General features: G+C 41.8%; 1 protein-coding gene across 14 annotated transcripts in view; it reads left to right on the forward strand.

Annotated features, from left to right (window-relative positions):
• PPP1R12B (protein phosphatase 1 regulatory subunit 12B) overlaps nt 1-17,091 on the forward strand; it is a 235,403-nt gene that overhangs the window by 109,550 nt on the left and 108,762 nt on the right. The window contains exon 1 of one of the 14 annotated variants that reach the window (XM_060178579.1): nt 13,029-13,177. The exons of the other annotated variants lie outside the window; for them this stretch is intronic. Within the exon in view, the coding sequence (XP_060034562.1) occupies nt 13,146-13,177 (32 nt within the window). The 5' untranslated portion in view covers nt 13,029-13,145. Of the gene's footprint in view, nt 1-13,028; nt 13,178-17,091 lie in introns of those variants that run through there. 14 annotated transcript variants of the gene reach the window in all.

Raw genomic sequence — 17,091 nt, forward strand, 5'->3', positions numbered from 1 at the left:
CACCTGCAGGTGGGGGCCTGGGGCTTGAACCTGGGTTGCCATGCTTGTACACACATACTCTGCTACCTGGTCCTGCAAAGAAGAGTTTTTAAGGTAGAACTTAAAAACATTTTTTGATTGAAAGATATGACCAAGGAGAATTAGTCATTTTCTCCCATATGAAGAAGTCTTGAAGCCAGATTGGTCTCGTGGAGTTTCAGATCTATTTTAAAACTGACGGCATAAGGGGCTAGGCAGTAGTGCACTGGGTTAAGTACACAGGACCCATGAAGCACAAGGACCCACAGGGGAGCTGCTTCACAAGTGGTGAAGCAGGTCAGCAGGTGTCTTCTCTCCTCCCCTCTACCTTCCTCTCCTCTCTCAACTTATCTCTGTCCTATCCAATAAAATGGAAGAAATGGCCTCCAGGAACAGTACATTCATAATGCTGACACCAAGCCCTAGTGATAATCCTGGAGGCAAAAAAAAAAAAAACAAAGAAAAAAACTGAAGCCATAATTGAGTTTTTTCTTTTAGATATTTATTTATTTTAATTTTTAAAATTTTTTAAAGGTTTTATTTATTTATTAATGAGAAAGATAGGAGAGAGAGAAAGAACCAGACATCACTCTGGTACATGTGCTGCTAGAGATTGAACTCAGAACCTCATGCTTGAGAGTCCGATGCTTTATCCACTGCGCCACCTCCTGGACCACTATTTTTTTTTATTTTTTAATTATCTTTATTCACTTATTGAATAGAGACAGTCAGAATCAAGAGGGAAAAGGGAGATAGAGAAGAAGAGAGACAGAGATACCTTCAGCACTGCTTCACCACTCACAAAGCCATCCCCCTGCAGGTGGGGACCAGGGGCTCGAACCTGGATCTTTGTGCATTGTAAGATGTATGTTCAACCAGGTGCACCATCACCCAGTCCCACTTTTATAAGATTTATTTAGGGAAGAAAGGGGGGGTGAAGAAGAGGAGAGAGAGAGAGATCAATTGATCCAGAGCATTGCTCTGGAACATGAAATGGGAGAAATCAAGCCCGGGACCTTATGCTTGAGATTTTGATACTTTATTCATGGCACACCACCTCTTAGGTTGCTAAATCTTTTTTTTTTTTTTTAAATGCTGAAAAACAATAGGTAAAAATGTATCAAAATTTATATTTGTTTGACTTTATTTTCAATATTCAATGAAGGGAGAAATTAATGTTTGTGTGTCTACATGTCAAGAAATTTCTTACGTGGTCCTGGAGGTAGTACAGTGGCTAAAGCATTGGACTCTCAAGCATGAATGAGGGACTGAGTCCTTGGCAGCACATGTATCAGAGTGATGGTTCTTTCTCTCTCTCCTACTATATTTCTTGTAAATGAAAGAAAGAAAGAGAGAGAGAGAGAGAGAGAGAGAGAAAGAAAGAAAGAAAGAAAGAAAAGTTTTATTTATAAGGGGCAAACAGTTAAACATCTGTTCTAGCTGTTTATTAGAAGCAGCTCTAAATCACACATTTTGTGAATGAATGAAAGGGAGCTGTCATCACAGTTTTCCTTTGCTTTCCTTTCTTCCTTTCTCTTTATTTTCTCTACATGAAAAAGGAGGAAAATGAATGTTCTGATCTAGTGTGTTGCAGCCAATAGTTATTCTCTTCCTCTTGATTTTCTAGTGAGAAAATTTTAATGAATTAATTTTTTGAATATTTAATGTTTGCATATTTAACAGCTCAGATGTAATTTAGATTGTGCTAGTTTCGTCTAGGAACTAAATGCAAAAAATCTTTTCATGTGCCAGAAAAAAAAAAAAAGACTTCCTTTCAAATGTCGTTTTGAACTGAGTCAAGTAAAATGAGGTAAATTCATCAAGATTCTCAACCCTGGAAGGATGTGTGAATCTGTTTTTTTTTTATTGAGCTGCATTATTAAATACTTAATTTGGGACTGGCAGAATAGTTCACATGGACAGTGTAACTGCTTTGCTATACACACAACCCAGGTTTAAACGTATCCTTCGCCTGCTGTGGTATCCTCTCTTCTCTCTCTCTCTCTAGCTGTTGGGAACCCTGTCTTACTTATAGTAAGAAAAATGGATATGGGACATGAACATAATTAGCATATGACTGATGTCAAGAGCATACAGTAGACGTATGTAAACTCACAAGGGATCATGGGTATAGGAAGCTATTTAAAAGGAGTGTCTGGCAGAAATCGCCCTTTTTTCCTGCTTATCCTTTTATCTCTCCTTGTCTCCCTCCCACTGGTGCATTTCCTGTCTTCTCTCAGGATCCAATGAAGCTGTTTCTCTGGTACTTGCACCATCTAGTCAAATAATGCTTAAGGACTGTGGCCCGGGTTACATGACTAGCCTGTCTTTTTCTCTTGTTCTTTTTGCTGCCACAGCTTGTATATACCTAATAAAATGGTCACATTTTGTTAATTCCTCAGCTAAGCCCAACAGAAGTTTTTTTTTTTTTTTTTTTTTTTTTTTTTTTAATAGAAGGGAAACACTGACAAAAACCATAGGGTAAGAGGGGTACAACTCCACACAGTTCCCACCACCAGAACTCCGTATCCCATCCCCTCCTTTGATAGCTTACCTACTCTTTAGCCCTTTGGGAGTATGGACCCAAGGTCATTGTTGGACTTCTGTAATTGCTTCCCCACTGAAGCTTTTATTATTATTATTTATTTTTACTTTAGAAGTTGACTCAGAGCAGTGAAGCATCAGTAATGATAAAAAGAAAATAAAAACTCATTGCATGGGGTTGGGCAGTACACCTGGTTACAGGCAGCAAGTACCCAGGTTCAAGCCCCAAATCCTCACCTACAGGGGGAGGTTTCATGAGTAGTGAAGCAGTGCTGCAGGTGTCTCCAATCTCTCTTACCCTCTCTGTCCCTCTCCCCTCTTTAATTTCTGTCTATCCTATCAAATCAAATAAATAATTTTAAAAACACTTAGATGCATGACCCATTATTTCAAGAAACCCAGAGAATGAACTATTCTCTTCTTGGAATTTTATAACCTATGACCAATAATATAGCACCTGCCACAGATTTCAATTTTGTTCTCTAGGGAATCGGTAGTGCAACAGGTTAAGCGCATGTGGCGCGAAGCGCAAGGACTCATGTAAGGATCCCGGTTCGAGCCCCTGACTCCCCACCTGCAGGGGAGTTGCTTCACAAGCGGTGAAGCAGGTCTACAGGTGTCTATCTTTCTCTCCCCCTCTCTGTCTTCCCCTCCTCTCTCCATTTCTCTTTGTCCTATCTAACAATGACAACAACAATAATAACTATAACAACAAAAACAAACAAGAAGGGCATCAACTTTGTTCTCTAAATATTCTTTATTTCACAAATATTGAATATCTATTATGTACTGCTTAGCTATGGTATTTCTTGGAGTGGGGTGCGGAGAATATAAGGATAAAGAAACTAAGTCAGAGTCCTATCCTCATAGCACTGGGGAAGCTTTGGTGCTGTGGTCTATTTCCTTCTGTCTCTTTCTGTCTGTCCTAGTCTCTCTCTGAAAAAAGTTGGCCCTGAGCAGTGAAGCAACAGCAACAAAAGGAAGTAAATCAGGATACAATGGATTATAATATGAATGTAGTATGTTGGGGTAGATGCATTATAGAGATTATACTAGACAATAGCAAGAAGTTAAATATTGATTATATAATAAATCATGTTTATTAGATAATAAAGTATATAAGACGATGTTAGATAAGGAACTGCTGGGCTCAGTTACTTGATTCCTTTATTGAGGAATATTTATTGAGTACCAACTGAACAGCCCAGATGACAGAACAGTAAACTAGACAGATAACTACCTCAACCTTTGGGAAACGAATAGGTGAATGAGAAAGACACTATTACATATTTATGTGTATGATAAACATTATGGTCAAGTATGTGAATTATGACTGTGTAAGAGAAGAAGATAGCCCTTCTGGGGATCACAAAAGGTTTGCCTAAGACTGTGGTGCTTAAATTGGGATTTGTAGGCCTAGTGTTAGCCAGGGGAAGAGACAGGCATGATGATTCCAGATAGGAGACAAGGGAAATGAAATGACACTGAGGTGGGAAGGTGCTCAAAATCAGAAGATGACCTTGTGAGTCCAGAGAGTTAGGGAGAAAGTCACTTAAGAGGAGGCTTGAGGAATAGGTAGGAGCTATAACATAAAATGCAAGATCTTCCTACAAAGGATAAGGACTTTGGATTTACATACTAAGAACCACGATAACTATGGGAAGAATATTTTGGGTGGCAGGTTTATAGAGATACGATTCATATGCCATATATTTATCCATTCAAAATGTGTAGTCCAGTAGTTTTTAATATATTCATATGTATGTATATATATATATATGTGTGTGTGTGTGTGTGTGTGTGTGTGTGTGTGTGTGTGTGAAATTTATGACTGCAGTCAATTTTAAATTATATCCAGCACCTTAAAAGGGAGACCCTGTACCTAGTGGCTGTTGTCTTCCTTACATCTTCCTCCATAGGCCTAATAAACCCTTGGTTTACTTTCTGTCTCTATAGACTTGCCTACTCTAGACGTTTCATGCAGACATAATTAATAAGCATCCCTCTGTGTGACTGGCTCTTTTCACTTAGCATATTGCTTTCGCAGTTCGTTCATGTTGGAGCGTGCATTAGTGTGTTGGCTTTTTTATGGTCAGATGTTACTCTGTTGTATAACTATGCCTCATTTGGGTTGCCATTCATAAGTTGGTAAATATTTGACTTGTTTACATCTTCTTGCTGCTATAAAAATAGCGTTGCTACGGTCAGACAGGTTTTTATGTAGAACGTTGTTGGCTTATGTGTCACTTGAAGATTTTAAGCAAAAAATAGCAAGATCTGACTTGCCCTCCTAAAAATTCTGACTTTTAAATTCTGGTTGCATATGAGTTAGGCAGAATGAGCCAGGATAGATGTGAGACGGCCATTAAGGGGATCACGCATGGCAGCAGAAAGGTAGTTGAGAGAAGCTAGTGACTTGCACCCAGGCAGTGATAGAAGAAATGGAGGAAAGTGATTGAATTCAAAACAGTTCTAGGAGAATAGTTCCAGCAATGTGGGACATGGAATTTACACCGACTCCCTTCCCTTTTTCCATTTCCCCACCAGGATTATCGATGGGGTTTGGCACCTGCATGTTTTCACTGCTCCTAGTGATTTGTGTTTTTTCAACTTTTCCTTTTGATTGTGGGGATAGGATGAGCAAGAGACAGAGAGGAGAGACACCTGCAGCACTGTCCCACCTCTCATGAAGTTGTCCCCCTGCAAGTGGGGATCAGGGCTTGAATCCAGGTCCTCAGACATGATAACACATGCTCTCTAGCATAGTATACTCTAATAAAATTCAGAAGAAAGAATCTCGGAACTTCCAGGTGACGAAAATGAAGAGAACCCAAAAGTCATAATGCTTTGAATGGCTGAAGGTTGGATAAGATGTATTTAGTAGGCATCACAGTCTGGAAGCTCATGTTTTAATGCTGTGTGTGGTTGTTGGCCATGGCAAGGTTGGGGGCTGTAACGAAGAGCTTCTTAAAGCTGTAAGCCACAAAGGGTTAGCAGTTCATGAGAAGGGTCATATGCTCAAGAACTAAAAAAAAAAAAAAAAAAAAAAATGTCAACGATCTAGGGGAGGACAGCTAAAAAGTTTTGGTGGGGAAACTTTCGAACTAGTTTAGAAATCTCAAACCAAGTGAGTTCGGCGGTAGCGCAGTAGGTTAAGCGCAGGTGGTGCAAAGCACAAGGACTGGCGTAAGGATCCCGGTTCAAGCCCCCGGCTCCCCGCCTGTAGGGGAGTCGCTTCACAGTCGGTGAAGCAGGTCTGCAGGTGTCTTTCTCTCCCCCTCTCTGTCTTCCCCTCCTCTCTCCATTTCTCTCTGTCCTATCCAACAACAACAACAGCAATAATAACTACAACAATAAAACAGCAAGGGCAACAAAAGGGAATAAATAAATAAATATTAAAAAAAAACAACAAATCTCAAACCAAGAATTTAACCTAAATGTTTTTCCTGTATTCTTGAAATCCTGGGGCCAGTTTTAATAAGCAAGTCCAGAACCACCTGGAAGAAGCATAGCTCAATCTAGGGCTTAAGGGAGTTTGGTCCCCTGGGGCCAGGCAGTGCCACACTCAGTTGAGTGCACACAGGGCAGTGCACAAGGACCTGGGTTTGAGCCTCCACTCCCCACCTGCAGGGGGAAGGCTTCATGGGCAGTGAAGCAGGTCTGCAGGTGTCTCTCTTTCTCTTTCTCACTTTCTATCTCCCTGTCCCCTCTCAATTTCTCTCTGTTCTGTCAAATAATAAATAAGTAAAAAATAAAAATGGTTCCCCACCCAACACCAACTCTCAAACACGCGAAAAAACATTCTAAATGCTGAAGGAAATGAGTCACTGTGGGGGAGAGTGAAAAGACAGAGGCTCTAAAACTACTCGCAAATGCAGATCAACAGGAAATAGAATTTTTGCCTGCTGAACAAAAACCTCTGGCTACTATTTCAGTTGGTGACAGCAATTAGAAATGGGCAGCAGCACTAAAGATTGGCACCTCTAGAGGAGCAGTTAGGTAAATGAGTCAGGTATAACTTAAAATGTGAATTTGAACCAACACAGGAGAAATATAGAGAAATGGGAATATAGAGAAATATAGAGAAATGGGAACCCACCCATATCAAGCATCTAGTAACCATGTGTTGAGAGATGGCAGTCTCTCAGGCACAGAGGTATTAGAGATGAAAGGTCACGTGAAATCATCTTCCCTGCTTTTGAGCTTAAGTTTACTGTGAGAAGGTAAACAAGCAAACCAAATAGCACCTCACAGTTGTTAATTGCCATGATAAGCATATGTATAGAGTGTCAGGGAGGCAGAGGCGGGTCAGAGCAGGGTGGCAGAGAGGGGACACAGGAGGAGGTAACTGGAGTTGAATTTTAAAAGGGGACTAGAGCTTAATAATAGGAGAAATTCCTATCACCCGCCCAAGCTGGTTTCCACCCAGGAAGATCTACCTGCGAACAAGTCCTGGCCCTCTCAACTTAACATTGAAAATGGATTCCAGAAGAATTTAAAGACGGGTGCTGTCTTTGTTGATCTCACAGCAGCCTATGACACGGTCTGGCATCGTGGTCTCCTAGTAAAGATCTCAAGATGCCTGCCTCCATGGGTGGCCAACACTATATCGTTTCTTCTCCAAAACAGAAGATTCCGGGTGCATCTGGGTCACAAGTCTAGCAGATGGAGACTTGTCTCAAGTGGCCTCCCCCAGGGCTCTGTTCTGGCTCCTACGCTATTTAATATTTACATCAATGACCTCCCAGAAACTTCTTCAAGGAAGTTCATCTATGCCGATGACATCTGCTGTGCAACTCAGGCATCCAAGTTCAACATCCTCGAGGAAACACTCACGAAAGACATGTCTCTGATATCTGATTACTGTAAAAAATGGCGACTAATCCCTAGCACTGCAAAAAACGGTATCATCTGTTTTCCATCTACACCATGCCTCGGCCTCGCGTGAGCTTAATGTGCAGCTTGACGATACGAGAATCTGGCATGAAGCCCAGCCAGTCTATCTTGGCGTTACTCTCGATCGCACTCTGTCATTTCACGAACATCTCATAAAAACTGCAGCAAAGGTGGGCGCGAGGAATAACATCATTGCAAGACTGGCCAGCTCCTCATGGGGCTCGAGCGCTTCTACACTACGATCATCCTCTCTGGCATTATGCTATTCCACTGCAGAATACTGTGGCCCAGTATGGTTCCCTAGCCCCCATGTCATGCGGCATCATCTAAGTTCATTTCCCACGTCTACGCTCGACCGGACCTGCCAATATACGCGGATATCTTCGCCCACCCTGTCCAACGCTTGACGTCTCGTCATCCAATCTGGTCCCCTACGCCTACACTGAACTTCTCTATTCCAGACTCTTTGAAATAGAGTTGGCAGTCAGCTGAGGTAAAGAACAAACACCTCATCACAGACCCCTGCAAGCGTCAACCCAGCTTTGACCTAGCACGTTATGATTGGGCCCTCCTCAATCGCTATCGAAAAGGCCATGGCCGGTGCGCCACTATGTTCCATCGCTGGGGAGCCAGAGACGACCCGAACTGCTCCTGCGGCTACAGACAGACTATGACCCACATAGTCAACAACTGCCACCTCTCCAGATTCAAAGGAGGTCTCGAAACTTTACATCAGGCTCAACCTGACACTGTTGACTGGCTACGGAAGAAGGGCAAATGCTAGAAGAAGATTAGGATGGTAGGTTAGAGGGAACACAAGTTCAAGAAACAAGGTCACTGTGCCTGAAGCTAAAAGAAGATGAAGTCCAGGTAGCATTTTGGAAAGTGTCTTGTGAGAAATAGATTTAAAAAATATAAAACAAATTCTATGGCTAAATGAGCCTGTAAAACAGTGGCCTAAAAAATAAATAAAAAATAAAAACCTCCCCAGGGTCATTCCTTTCAAGAGATGGGTGTGGGGGTGCTTAGAATTTGCAGCATATCCCAATTGCCTGTGCCCATCAGCTGTTGGGGTGTTAGAAAAGTCATGGCAAGGGCCAGGCAGTGGCAAACTGGGCTAAGTGCACATAGTACAAACCACAAGGACCCGTTTCCCGGCTCCCCACCTACAGGAGTGTCTCTTCACAAGCAGTAAAGCAGGTCTGCAGGTGTTTATTTTTCTCTCTCCCTATCTTCCCCTCCCCTCTCAGTTTTTCTCTGTCGTATCCAAAAAATAAAAATAAAATAACCACAGGAGCAATGGATTTGTAGTACAGGCACTGAACCCCAGCAATAAGACCGGAGGCAAAAAAAAAAAAAGTCATGACCTATTTTTCTATGTTTTTCTGTGCAAAAGTGCATCATGTCTTTTCTGACAGCCCAATAGGTTTGTTTTTTTCGCATAAATCTGAAACTGGCATTCCACCAAGCGTACTTGGGAAACTGTGGCGTTAAGAGAGGCAGGAACCAGAGACTAGGCAATGGCAAACTTGGTTAAGTGCTCAAATTACAGTGCACAAGGACACAGGTTCAAGTCCCTGGTCCCTACCTGCAGCGGGAAAGCCTCATAAGTGGTGAAGCAGGGCTGCAGCTATCTCCCCTCTTTATCTCCCTGTATCTTTATTTATTTCCCTCTCTATCTTCCCTCCCCTTCTCAATTTATCTCTGTCTCAAATAAATAAACAAAATATTAAGAGAGAGAGAGAGGGGAACCTAAGTACGTAGATGTTTATCTGGACTATGCTAAGAAGTGTGAGCTTCTGCTCTTCGAGCTATGGGATATCACTGGAGGCTTTTCATCTGGGGAATGACGTGATCAAATATAACATACGGTTTAAAGCCTTACAAAATTAAAGCCATCTCATTTTTGCCTTCAGACAAACATACACTGAAAGCCTTGTTTGAAAATAGCTCAATTTCCTTTCTGAAAGAGCAATGCTGGGTGCTAATTCTTCTCTTGAAACTGCCACTCTCACTGTAATCAGCTCATTGTGCAAACACATTAACTCCTACTGCGGAACCGGGTTGGAGGCTTGAAGGCTGTGTTCACAGGTCCAATTTCAAACAAATTAGTCATCAGTTGGGGCTTTAGAACTGGCCACAGCAAGCTCTACCCAGTGGAAAAGTCATCTCTCAGAAATACTCTTTTGTTTCTGGAGTGCAGGTGGAGCCCGTTGCTTGGAAAGCGGGTCTTACCCACAAGACCTACATAGCTAGCTGACTTTGCTCTCCTGAGAATGTTTGTTCTAAGAGGGGGTAAGTGGGGGTGTCCACACGAATTCATGGGTGATTGGTCCCAGCCTTATACCCTGCAGTAACCACTCTTCCCTCAGCTTGTCAACCTCAGGTTAATTATTAAATGAACAGAGCTCGATGCAAAAGAATATGTTATTATATCAAGCCATACTCAGATTGGAGGTATTAACACTCCATTTTCTAAGAGCATCACGGGTGGCTTTTATACTCTTTCTTACTTGCTTTCTGAATTTTCCAAATACCAGAGTAATACAGTGTCATAGTGGAGTTGGGGGTAGGAGAGCAGGAGTGCTTAAGGAAAAAAAAAAACTCTTAAGGATCAATAGCCTCTCTTATGACGTAAGTCTATGAATATGACTGTAAAAACAGTGGTCATGGTCAAGGGATTGGCGGTTTCTACATAGGCTCCAGGAGGACCTCTGAAACAGTGTATTGCCTTTCACTTTTGGATTTGGATTCACCAAGTTCCTCACACACACCCCCAAAATAAAATGACTGTATTCATAAATGTATTCTCTCTGCTTCACAGAAAAGAATAGGTGGTATCTTCTTATTTTACAAATGGAAATGAGGCCCCAAGAATAAGCCAGTTTGCTTGTTGTCACAGCTTGAGGGAAATGCATAGCTGAGAAGGACCCCCCCACACACACACACACCATCGCCACCACCACTGTCTCTTTTTCCTCCTTATTGAATCTACTGTCTAGTTAGGGTTTAAGAACAAAGGTTTTAGATTCAGGGGCTAGTCCACCTGAATCTGCAGTCCAAAATGTAGCAGGTCAGTACACTCAAAATCACTGCTCTCCAGTGTCTGGATTTCTCTTGAGAACCATAGAAACCAACCGTGTGATCTGATTATAAAGGGGTTGATCTGAATGGCAGGCAGCAGGATAGAGATGGCAAGTGGCAGCAGTTGGCAGATAGCTCTGTAGAGATATCTGAGCCAAGCAGCAGCTGTCACAATAGTGTCCTGTTTGGGCTCATTTTCCAAAGCTCCAAGTTCTCCTTAGCAACAAAATATAAACAACTCCCTTGCCTAATATTAGAGTCTGATAGTGTCTGCCTTTGATCCTCTTGCTCTGTCTCTCTTTGAGCTTTAGCTCTTTTGTCCAGCCTCACCCCTACATTTTTTTCTATGTGTCATGCCTTCCCTCCCCTTTCCTCCCCTCCTCTCCCACTCCCTCCCCTTCCCTTCCCCAAGATGACTTAAATAGCTCTTCTTTGTCTACAAGAAGCCAAAATTGTTTGACTTTGCCCAATAGCCCGCATGCACCAGTGCTTTGCTTGATCTGGATGTGGTCAGTGTGGGCTCAGCCATATATCCCACCCATAAGGGCCTTTGTGAATCCCTTGGGGTCTTATAAGCTAGGTAGTTGCTCTTGCTAATGTGTTGCTGCCATCAAATCAATTTGGCATCATCTTTGGAATGTTAGAAATTTAAATCAAGTAATTAAAACTCTGAGTAGTGTTTTTTAAAATTCATTTCACTCCTTTCTGTCAATTCAAAAACACGTTCTACAAGAGATTTCACAAGCTCCTCTCGTTTCTCAATGTGTTTTTTTAACTGAGTAGTTTCTTTCCCTATCTAAAAACTGAAACACTTCTCTCTCCTATATGTATGTTCCTAACTATAAATAATAAACTGGAAGAGAATGGCGCGTATATAATAGTGGATGTGCTTTCTACGATGCTGCTGTTCTGAAGGTCTCTGGGTTAGGTTACTTGTATGATTAGGTATTATGTGAGTTTACTAGCTTATGGAGATAATGCTTATTTGATTTCTTTCCTCCCTAAGTCAGGGAGATGAGTTTCTATTGTTTTATAGACTCCATATTATGCAGTGTTAGATATTGCTGATTCTGAGGGGTTTTGTTTGTTTGTTTGTTTGTTTTTGTTGTTGTTTTTGTTATCACTGGGGCTTCATTGGTTCAGGATGACTTTTTTCAGCTAGAGAGAGACAGAGAGAAAGAATGATAGAGACCACGTTACTAAAGCTCCCTTTCGTGCAATAGGGGCTAGGCTCAAACCTGGGTCACACACTTGGCAAAGCAGTGCATTATCCAAGTGAGTTGTTTTGCTTACCCAGGTGAATTTTTCTTTTCTTTTACATTTTAGTGTCTCTTGTCTTAGGGAGTTTTATCACTGCTTGTTATCGTTCCTGTGTGGTCATGGATATTCGTGTTGTTAGTTCTCCTGAGTCCAGTGCATTGCTGGCACTACGTATATCTAAATAAATCTACATAGCTCCTCCCACTAAAGATAAAAAAGCATGTGTGATTGGTACAGACTTTTTAAGCAGATAGCATCTTGTAGTTGATGGCGTTTGAGATTCAGTGCAAAGTGGCACTATATGGCTAGTAAGAATGATACTGTGGAGACATATTTAAAACAGGGAGTGGGAAGTGACTGCTGATGCATATGGGGTTTCTCCTGTAATGATGAGAATGTTTAAGATTTGTTACGATGAGATTGTATAACTCAGTCAACACACTAAACCACCGGATGGCGCACTTAAGAGAATATGCGAGTTAAATCTCATTAAAGCCATTTAAAAATAACGCTAGCTCCATAGATCCCATAAACCGTTTTAGGAAAGATATCTTGAGTGATGCCTGTGAAAGAGCTACTACAATAAGATTTCAGAGCCTGTAATTAAAAGCCTTAGATCTTTCCCTGCACAGCTCTTGCCAGACACAGCTATTGTGACACAGGCTCACTTCATTCTCCACAGGCAAGGAAGGACATTCCTATGCAGACCAGCCTCTTAACAGTTCAGGAGCAGGGCCTTCCAGAGTTTCTCCTTCTTGGCATGTGCATGCCAGAGAGGACAAGAATCCATGTCCTGGTGCAGTGAGGCCTCCTCTGGTGGTTCTCCCAGTTCCCCAGCCACTTCAGGGCTAAGCGAGCCGTCAGCCAACACCTGCTCCTCAGAACCCTTATCGACCACGTTTTCCCAGCTAATCTCCTTCTGATAAAGTGCTTCTTTTTTCAGATCTGTAAGTACCAGTGACATGTGGGAGGGACAGAGATGCCATATCCTTACTCAACACCCCTTCCTTCCACTCTTTGGTGTTCCCATGTTAGAAAAAGTCACTCACTGGAGCTGCCTTGTAAAGTGGGCTGTGGTGTTGACTAAGGGAGACAAGTCGGAGGAGCGGCCACCTGGGCTTCTGGGAAAGCTACACGTAGCAAGGTGTGTCTGAGGTGGTTGGACCTGCTCTCAGCTAGAATGGTTTGATCCAGTCAGGGAGTTCCTTGCTGTTCCTGGTTTTATGGAAATCTATAGGGAACTGAGCTTTGTATTCTGAGGAAGCGAGACCAGCCTCTGCCCTAGATTCCCAGTGCCTTCTGTGTCCGGGGCTGACTTAGGTGTGCTGAGTTGGGACATCACCATGTACTGGGCATACGGTAGCAGAAGCGACAGGTAAAGTTCCTTTGCTTGGCAATTTCGGTAACCTAGATGCATGTTTCTGTGCTCAGTCCTCTCCTCAGAGTCCTTGGGGAAGCTGGCTTGCTTGCATACATTGTTTTGATAGCAGTGTGGTTGGGGACGGAGAATTGGCAGTGGATAAGAGCCAGAGTAACCAAGTGGGAACTCCTCTAGTGTTTCTTCATATTCCCAGTGACCTTAAACAAGCAAACCAACTTAAGGAGTTCTGCCACGAGGTTAGGGTAGCTGAGGGCAGCTAAGAATTTTAAGAAGTCAGAACATGCTTTCTTTTCAAGAATAAGGTTACTTCTAAGTTGAGTGATAGTACATAAATAATAGGGTTTTTTTTACACCCTCTTTCTCTTAACTGTGAGATAAAAATTATTTTAAGTAAAGAAGATAAAAAGTGTTAATATTTAGGGCAATAGCAAAAGAGAGGGGGCTAGGGTCTTGAGTTGACCTTTAAACAGGAAATTATAAAATGAAAGGACCAGTTCATTAAGGCCTGTGTATAAGCTGTCTACTCACAACAAACTATATAATGGAGGCAAATGTTTCCCCGTGCATGTAAGATGAGAGCTTTCCTAATTAATCTTGTATCTAAGAGAACCAGTTTCTAGACAGGATTCAAAATCTTGCTGAGACAGGCTCATTGAAAGCCCTGCTGCTGATTTAGTTATCTCACCCATGCAAAGTTGTTTCTTATTAGATTGAGCTCAAACTTATCCAGAGCTACAGGATTCTCTCCACTCTTCTTATCCCTTTCTCTCTCCGCTTCCTGTATTTTCTTTTGAAATTTCTGAATATGTTTTATTTTCAAGCCCCTCTTTGTTCATGCCGAACCTTCTTTCTATCACCTCGCTGTTAAATAGGATCTAATTCATGCCATAAGAACTGCAAAATAAACTTCATTTCAGGCTTTCTTCCTCCCTCACCTCCAGGCATCAACGTTTTTTTATAGTACTGTCTGAGGACTGGTGGAACCAATCAATTAAATTATGTGTTCTCTCTTTATCACTACATTGTGAACCTCCTGAGGGTGACTTTTTTATTGTTTCTCCCCCACATCACAGAATCGAATACATTGAGTTCGTCAAGTGAAAATGAACCCCATTGTAGTAGTTCTTGATGTCCAGATGAGGGCAGCAGAGGAATGTGAATTAATGTGAATGTGAATTAATGTGAGTACTTGGTGTTTGGACCCATTTGCAGATAAGGGCTTCCATTTAAAGGGTTTTTATATATACAGGCTGTGCAGAGGTTTTTCTGGCATATGGAGGCCCTTTGTGGACTTCTACTCTGGTGTTCCTTCACATGAGGGCAGCAGACACAGTGGAAAATGTTCCCTACGTTGTAAGGCAAGAGACCTCATCTACTCTTGAGCTCAGCCTACTATTGTCAGGCAAGCCATTTAACTCAGCCTCCTAAGTGGTTAATCAGTGGGGTTAAGGTGCTATTTGGATTCTCAAAACATAGGATTCCAAGCCTTCTATGATAGTTTTACATCAGTGTGCTCCATATTCTTAGAACTGTGGGTGTAGTAAGAATGGGGCAGGCCCTAGGCAGCGCCCTTGAGATGGGGAACAACAAACAAACACACATTCCACGGTGAGTATAAAGCAGTGTAACCTTGAGTGCAGCTTGTCCTGGTAGATCTAGCAGGAGTTCCGAGAAGCAGGTAGATGACATGGGATGGGGTGGTTAGGAGGGTCTTCATGAAACAACGAAGACAGAATGTGAGTGGACGTTTAAACCTATAAAACATTTAACAGGACAAAGAAAATTTATATTTCTTTAAGCCTTCTATATGACAATATGCAATTTGATGTGTTTAATCCTCAGAATATGAGACGAGTACTGTCTTCTTAGCACGTGTAAGAAAAGGAAAGCTCAGGCTACGGAATTTGTACACAAATCACGGAGCTACTCAGTGGAGGAGCCAAGACCTTTTGGACTTCGAGACCCTTTATTTTTCTTACATGACTCACCAGATGTGTCCTAAGTGTTGGCTTTAGTTGGGCTATTTTGTATCATGTGCTGGTAATATGAGCACAGCTCAGTCAGAATCTCTAATACTTCTTTGAGGGGAAGATACATCTTCTAGGAAGTATTTGTCTTAGGGAATGCCACTTTTGAAATAAAAAAACTTTCCATTACTTCTGAAAGCTAAATGAGAAATAAGGGCTTTTGAAGATCCAATGAGAAGTTGCCCTTGTAGGTCACTGGGTTGATCCAGTGTTTTGTGCAGATACTGGGTACATGAAGTTAAATGTTGGGAGAATTCTAGAGCCAAGGGCAACATATTTCTCTCTTAAGAAATATGTTTAAAATAGAACTGTTCCACAGCAATGACCTGAATGAGTCATTGTTCCTAGTTCTTTAAACAATGATTCTCTCTCACCTGAAGGTCACCTAGATAACCCTGGCTTATCTATTCTACTGCCCAGCCCTTTGCCTCCTCTGAATAAACCTTAGTTTTCTAACCTGAGTGGGGAAAATAGAATGTGATTCACATTTCTCTACACTTGTGCTGAAAATGGCTCATTGACATGTAAATAAAATATCGTACTAGGTCAAGGGCCTTTCAAGAACAAAATTTCTTATAGAAACCACACTTGGTACATAAGACTCATAAATAATGAGAAGAAATCCAAACTTAGCTATATTTATGACACAAATATACCTGCCTACAGATTATATTTGCCCTTGACAGATGCTTGTCATTCTCATCTGAAAGCACTCACGTTGGGTGCTGCTCTGCCTTCTAAGGTTCCACTATCTCACGTTTTCCACTTCCTGACCACTACTCATTTACTCTTCACTTATCAAAGTAGAATTTCTGTCCCACTTGCTGTCCACTGAACTTGCCCTGAGATTCCTGTTAAGTTTTCCTAATTATCAGATTCCTTCATTTAGTTTCTTAATTCATTTATAACTTTTTGCAACTTTTTATTGTACTATTTTTTTTAGTTTAATAGGACAGAGAAATTGAGAGAAGGGGAGCTAGAGAAGGAGAAAGAGAGAGAGAGAGAGAGAGAGAGAGAGAGACATCTGTAGCACTGCTTCACTGCTCATGGAGCTCTCCCCCTGCAGGTAGGGACTGAGGGCTTACTTAAACCCAGGTCCTTGGACATGGTAAAGTGAGAGCTCAACCTGACGCACCACTGCCTGGCCACCAGATTCCTTAGTGCCTGTGTAATAATGGCTACTGCCCCCTTAAATTTTCATTCTACCATAACTTCTGCAAGACCATTCTTTCCTGGCCCACTTCCATCCTTTGGGATTGCTGTGTCCTTATATCAGTTTTTCCCCTTTACTTTTGCAAGCAGTTTATAGATTATTCCTGAGGCTTCCTTCTTCCTCTTCCCAGGACTCTCCCTAGCTGATTTTATCTACTCTGATTGCTTCAGTTATTACTCAGGTTTCTGTTTCAAGCCCACACTTCTCTGCTGAGCTTCAGAATTCTCTGTAAAGAGCTTAGTTAGAATAATGCCTGACTTCTGGTAGCCATTCCTTTTCTTTCTCCCTTATTTCTTCATCTATTTAAAGAATTGTTACAAGTCTTATTTCTTTGAGTTCTCACATCCTATTCATAAAGAGAAGAAAAAAAATTAACTGAGCCATTCCCTTCCATTTGACCAAAAAAAAAGGGGGGGGGGTTGGGATAGGGTGAGAAATCTATTCTCTATATTTCAAAAAAATATTTTCTACTAGTTTGTGTCTGTAGAAGTGTTACAGTTGAGACTCTTGGAAATCAAACTAAAAGCTTTCTCCTTTAATCCTCACCAAGAATTGACTTAAGTGTCTCCTAGTCCTGTCTGTTACTCACTTCAAGAGTCCTTTAATTCCATCTTCTCTCCATCTGCACGGCCCCTCCTCCATCAACCGTGGGCTTCCTACCTGGGCTG

This window comes from Erinaceus europaeus, chromosome 19, assembly GCF_950295315.1.
Source record: "Erinaceus europaeus chromosome 19, mEriEur2.1, whole genome shotgun sequence".
Classification (NCBI taxonomy): domain Eukaryota; kingdom Metazoa; phylum Chordata; class Mammalia; order Eulipotyphla; family Erinaceidae; genus Erinaceus; species Erinaceus europaeus.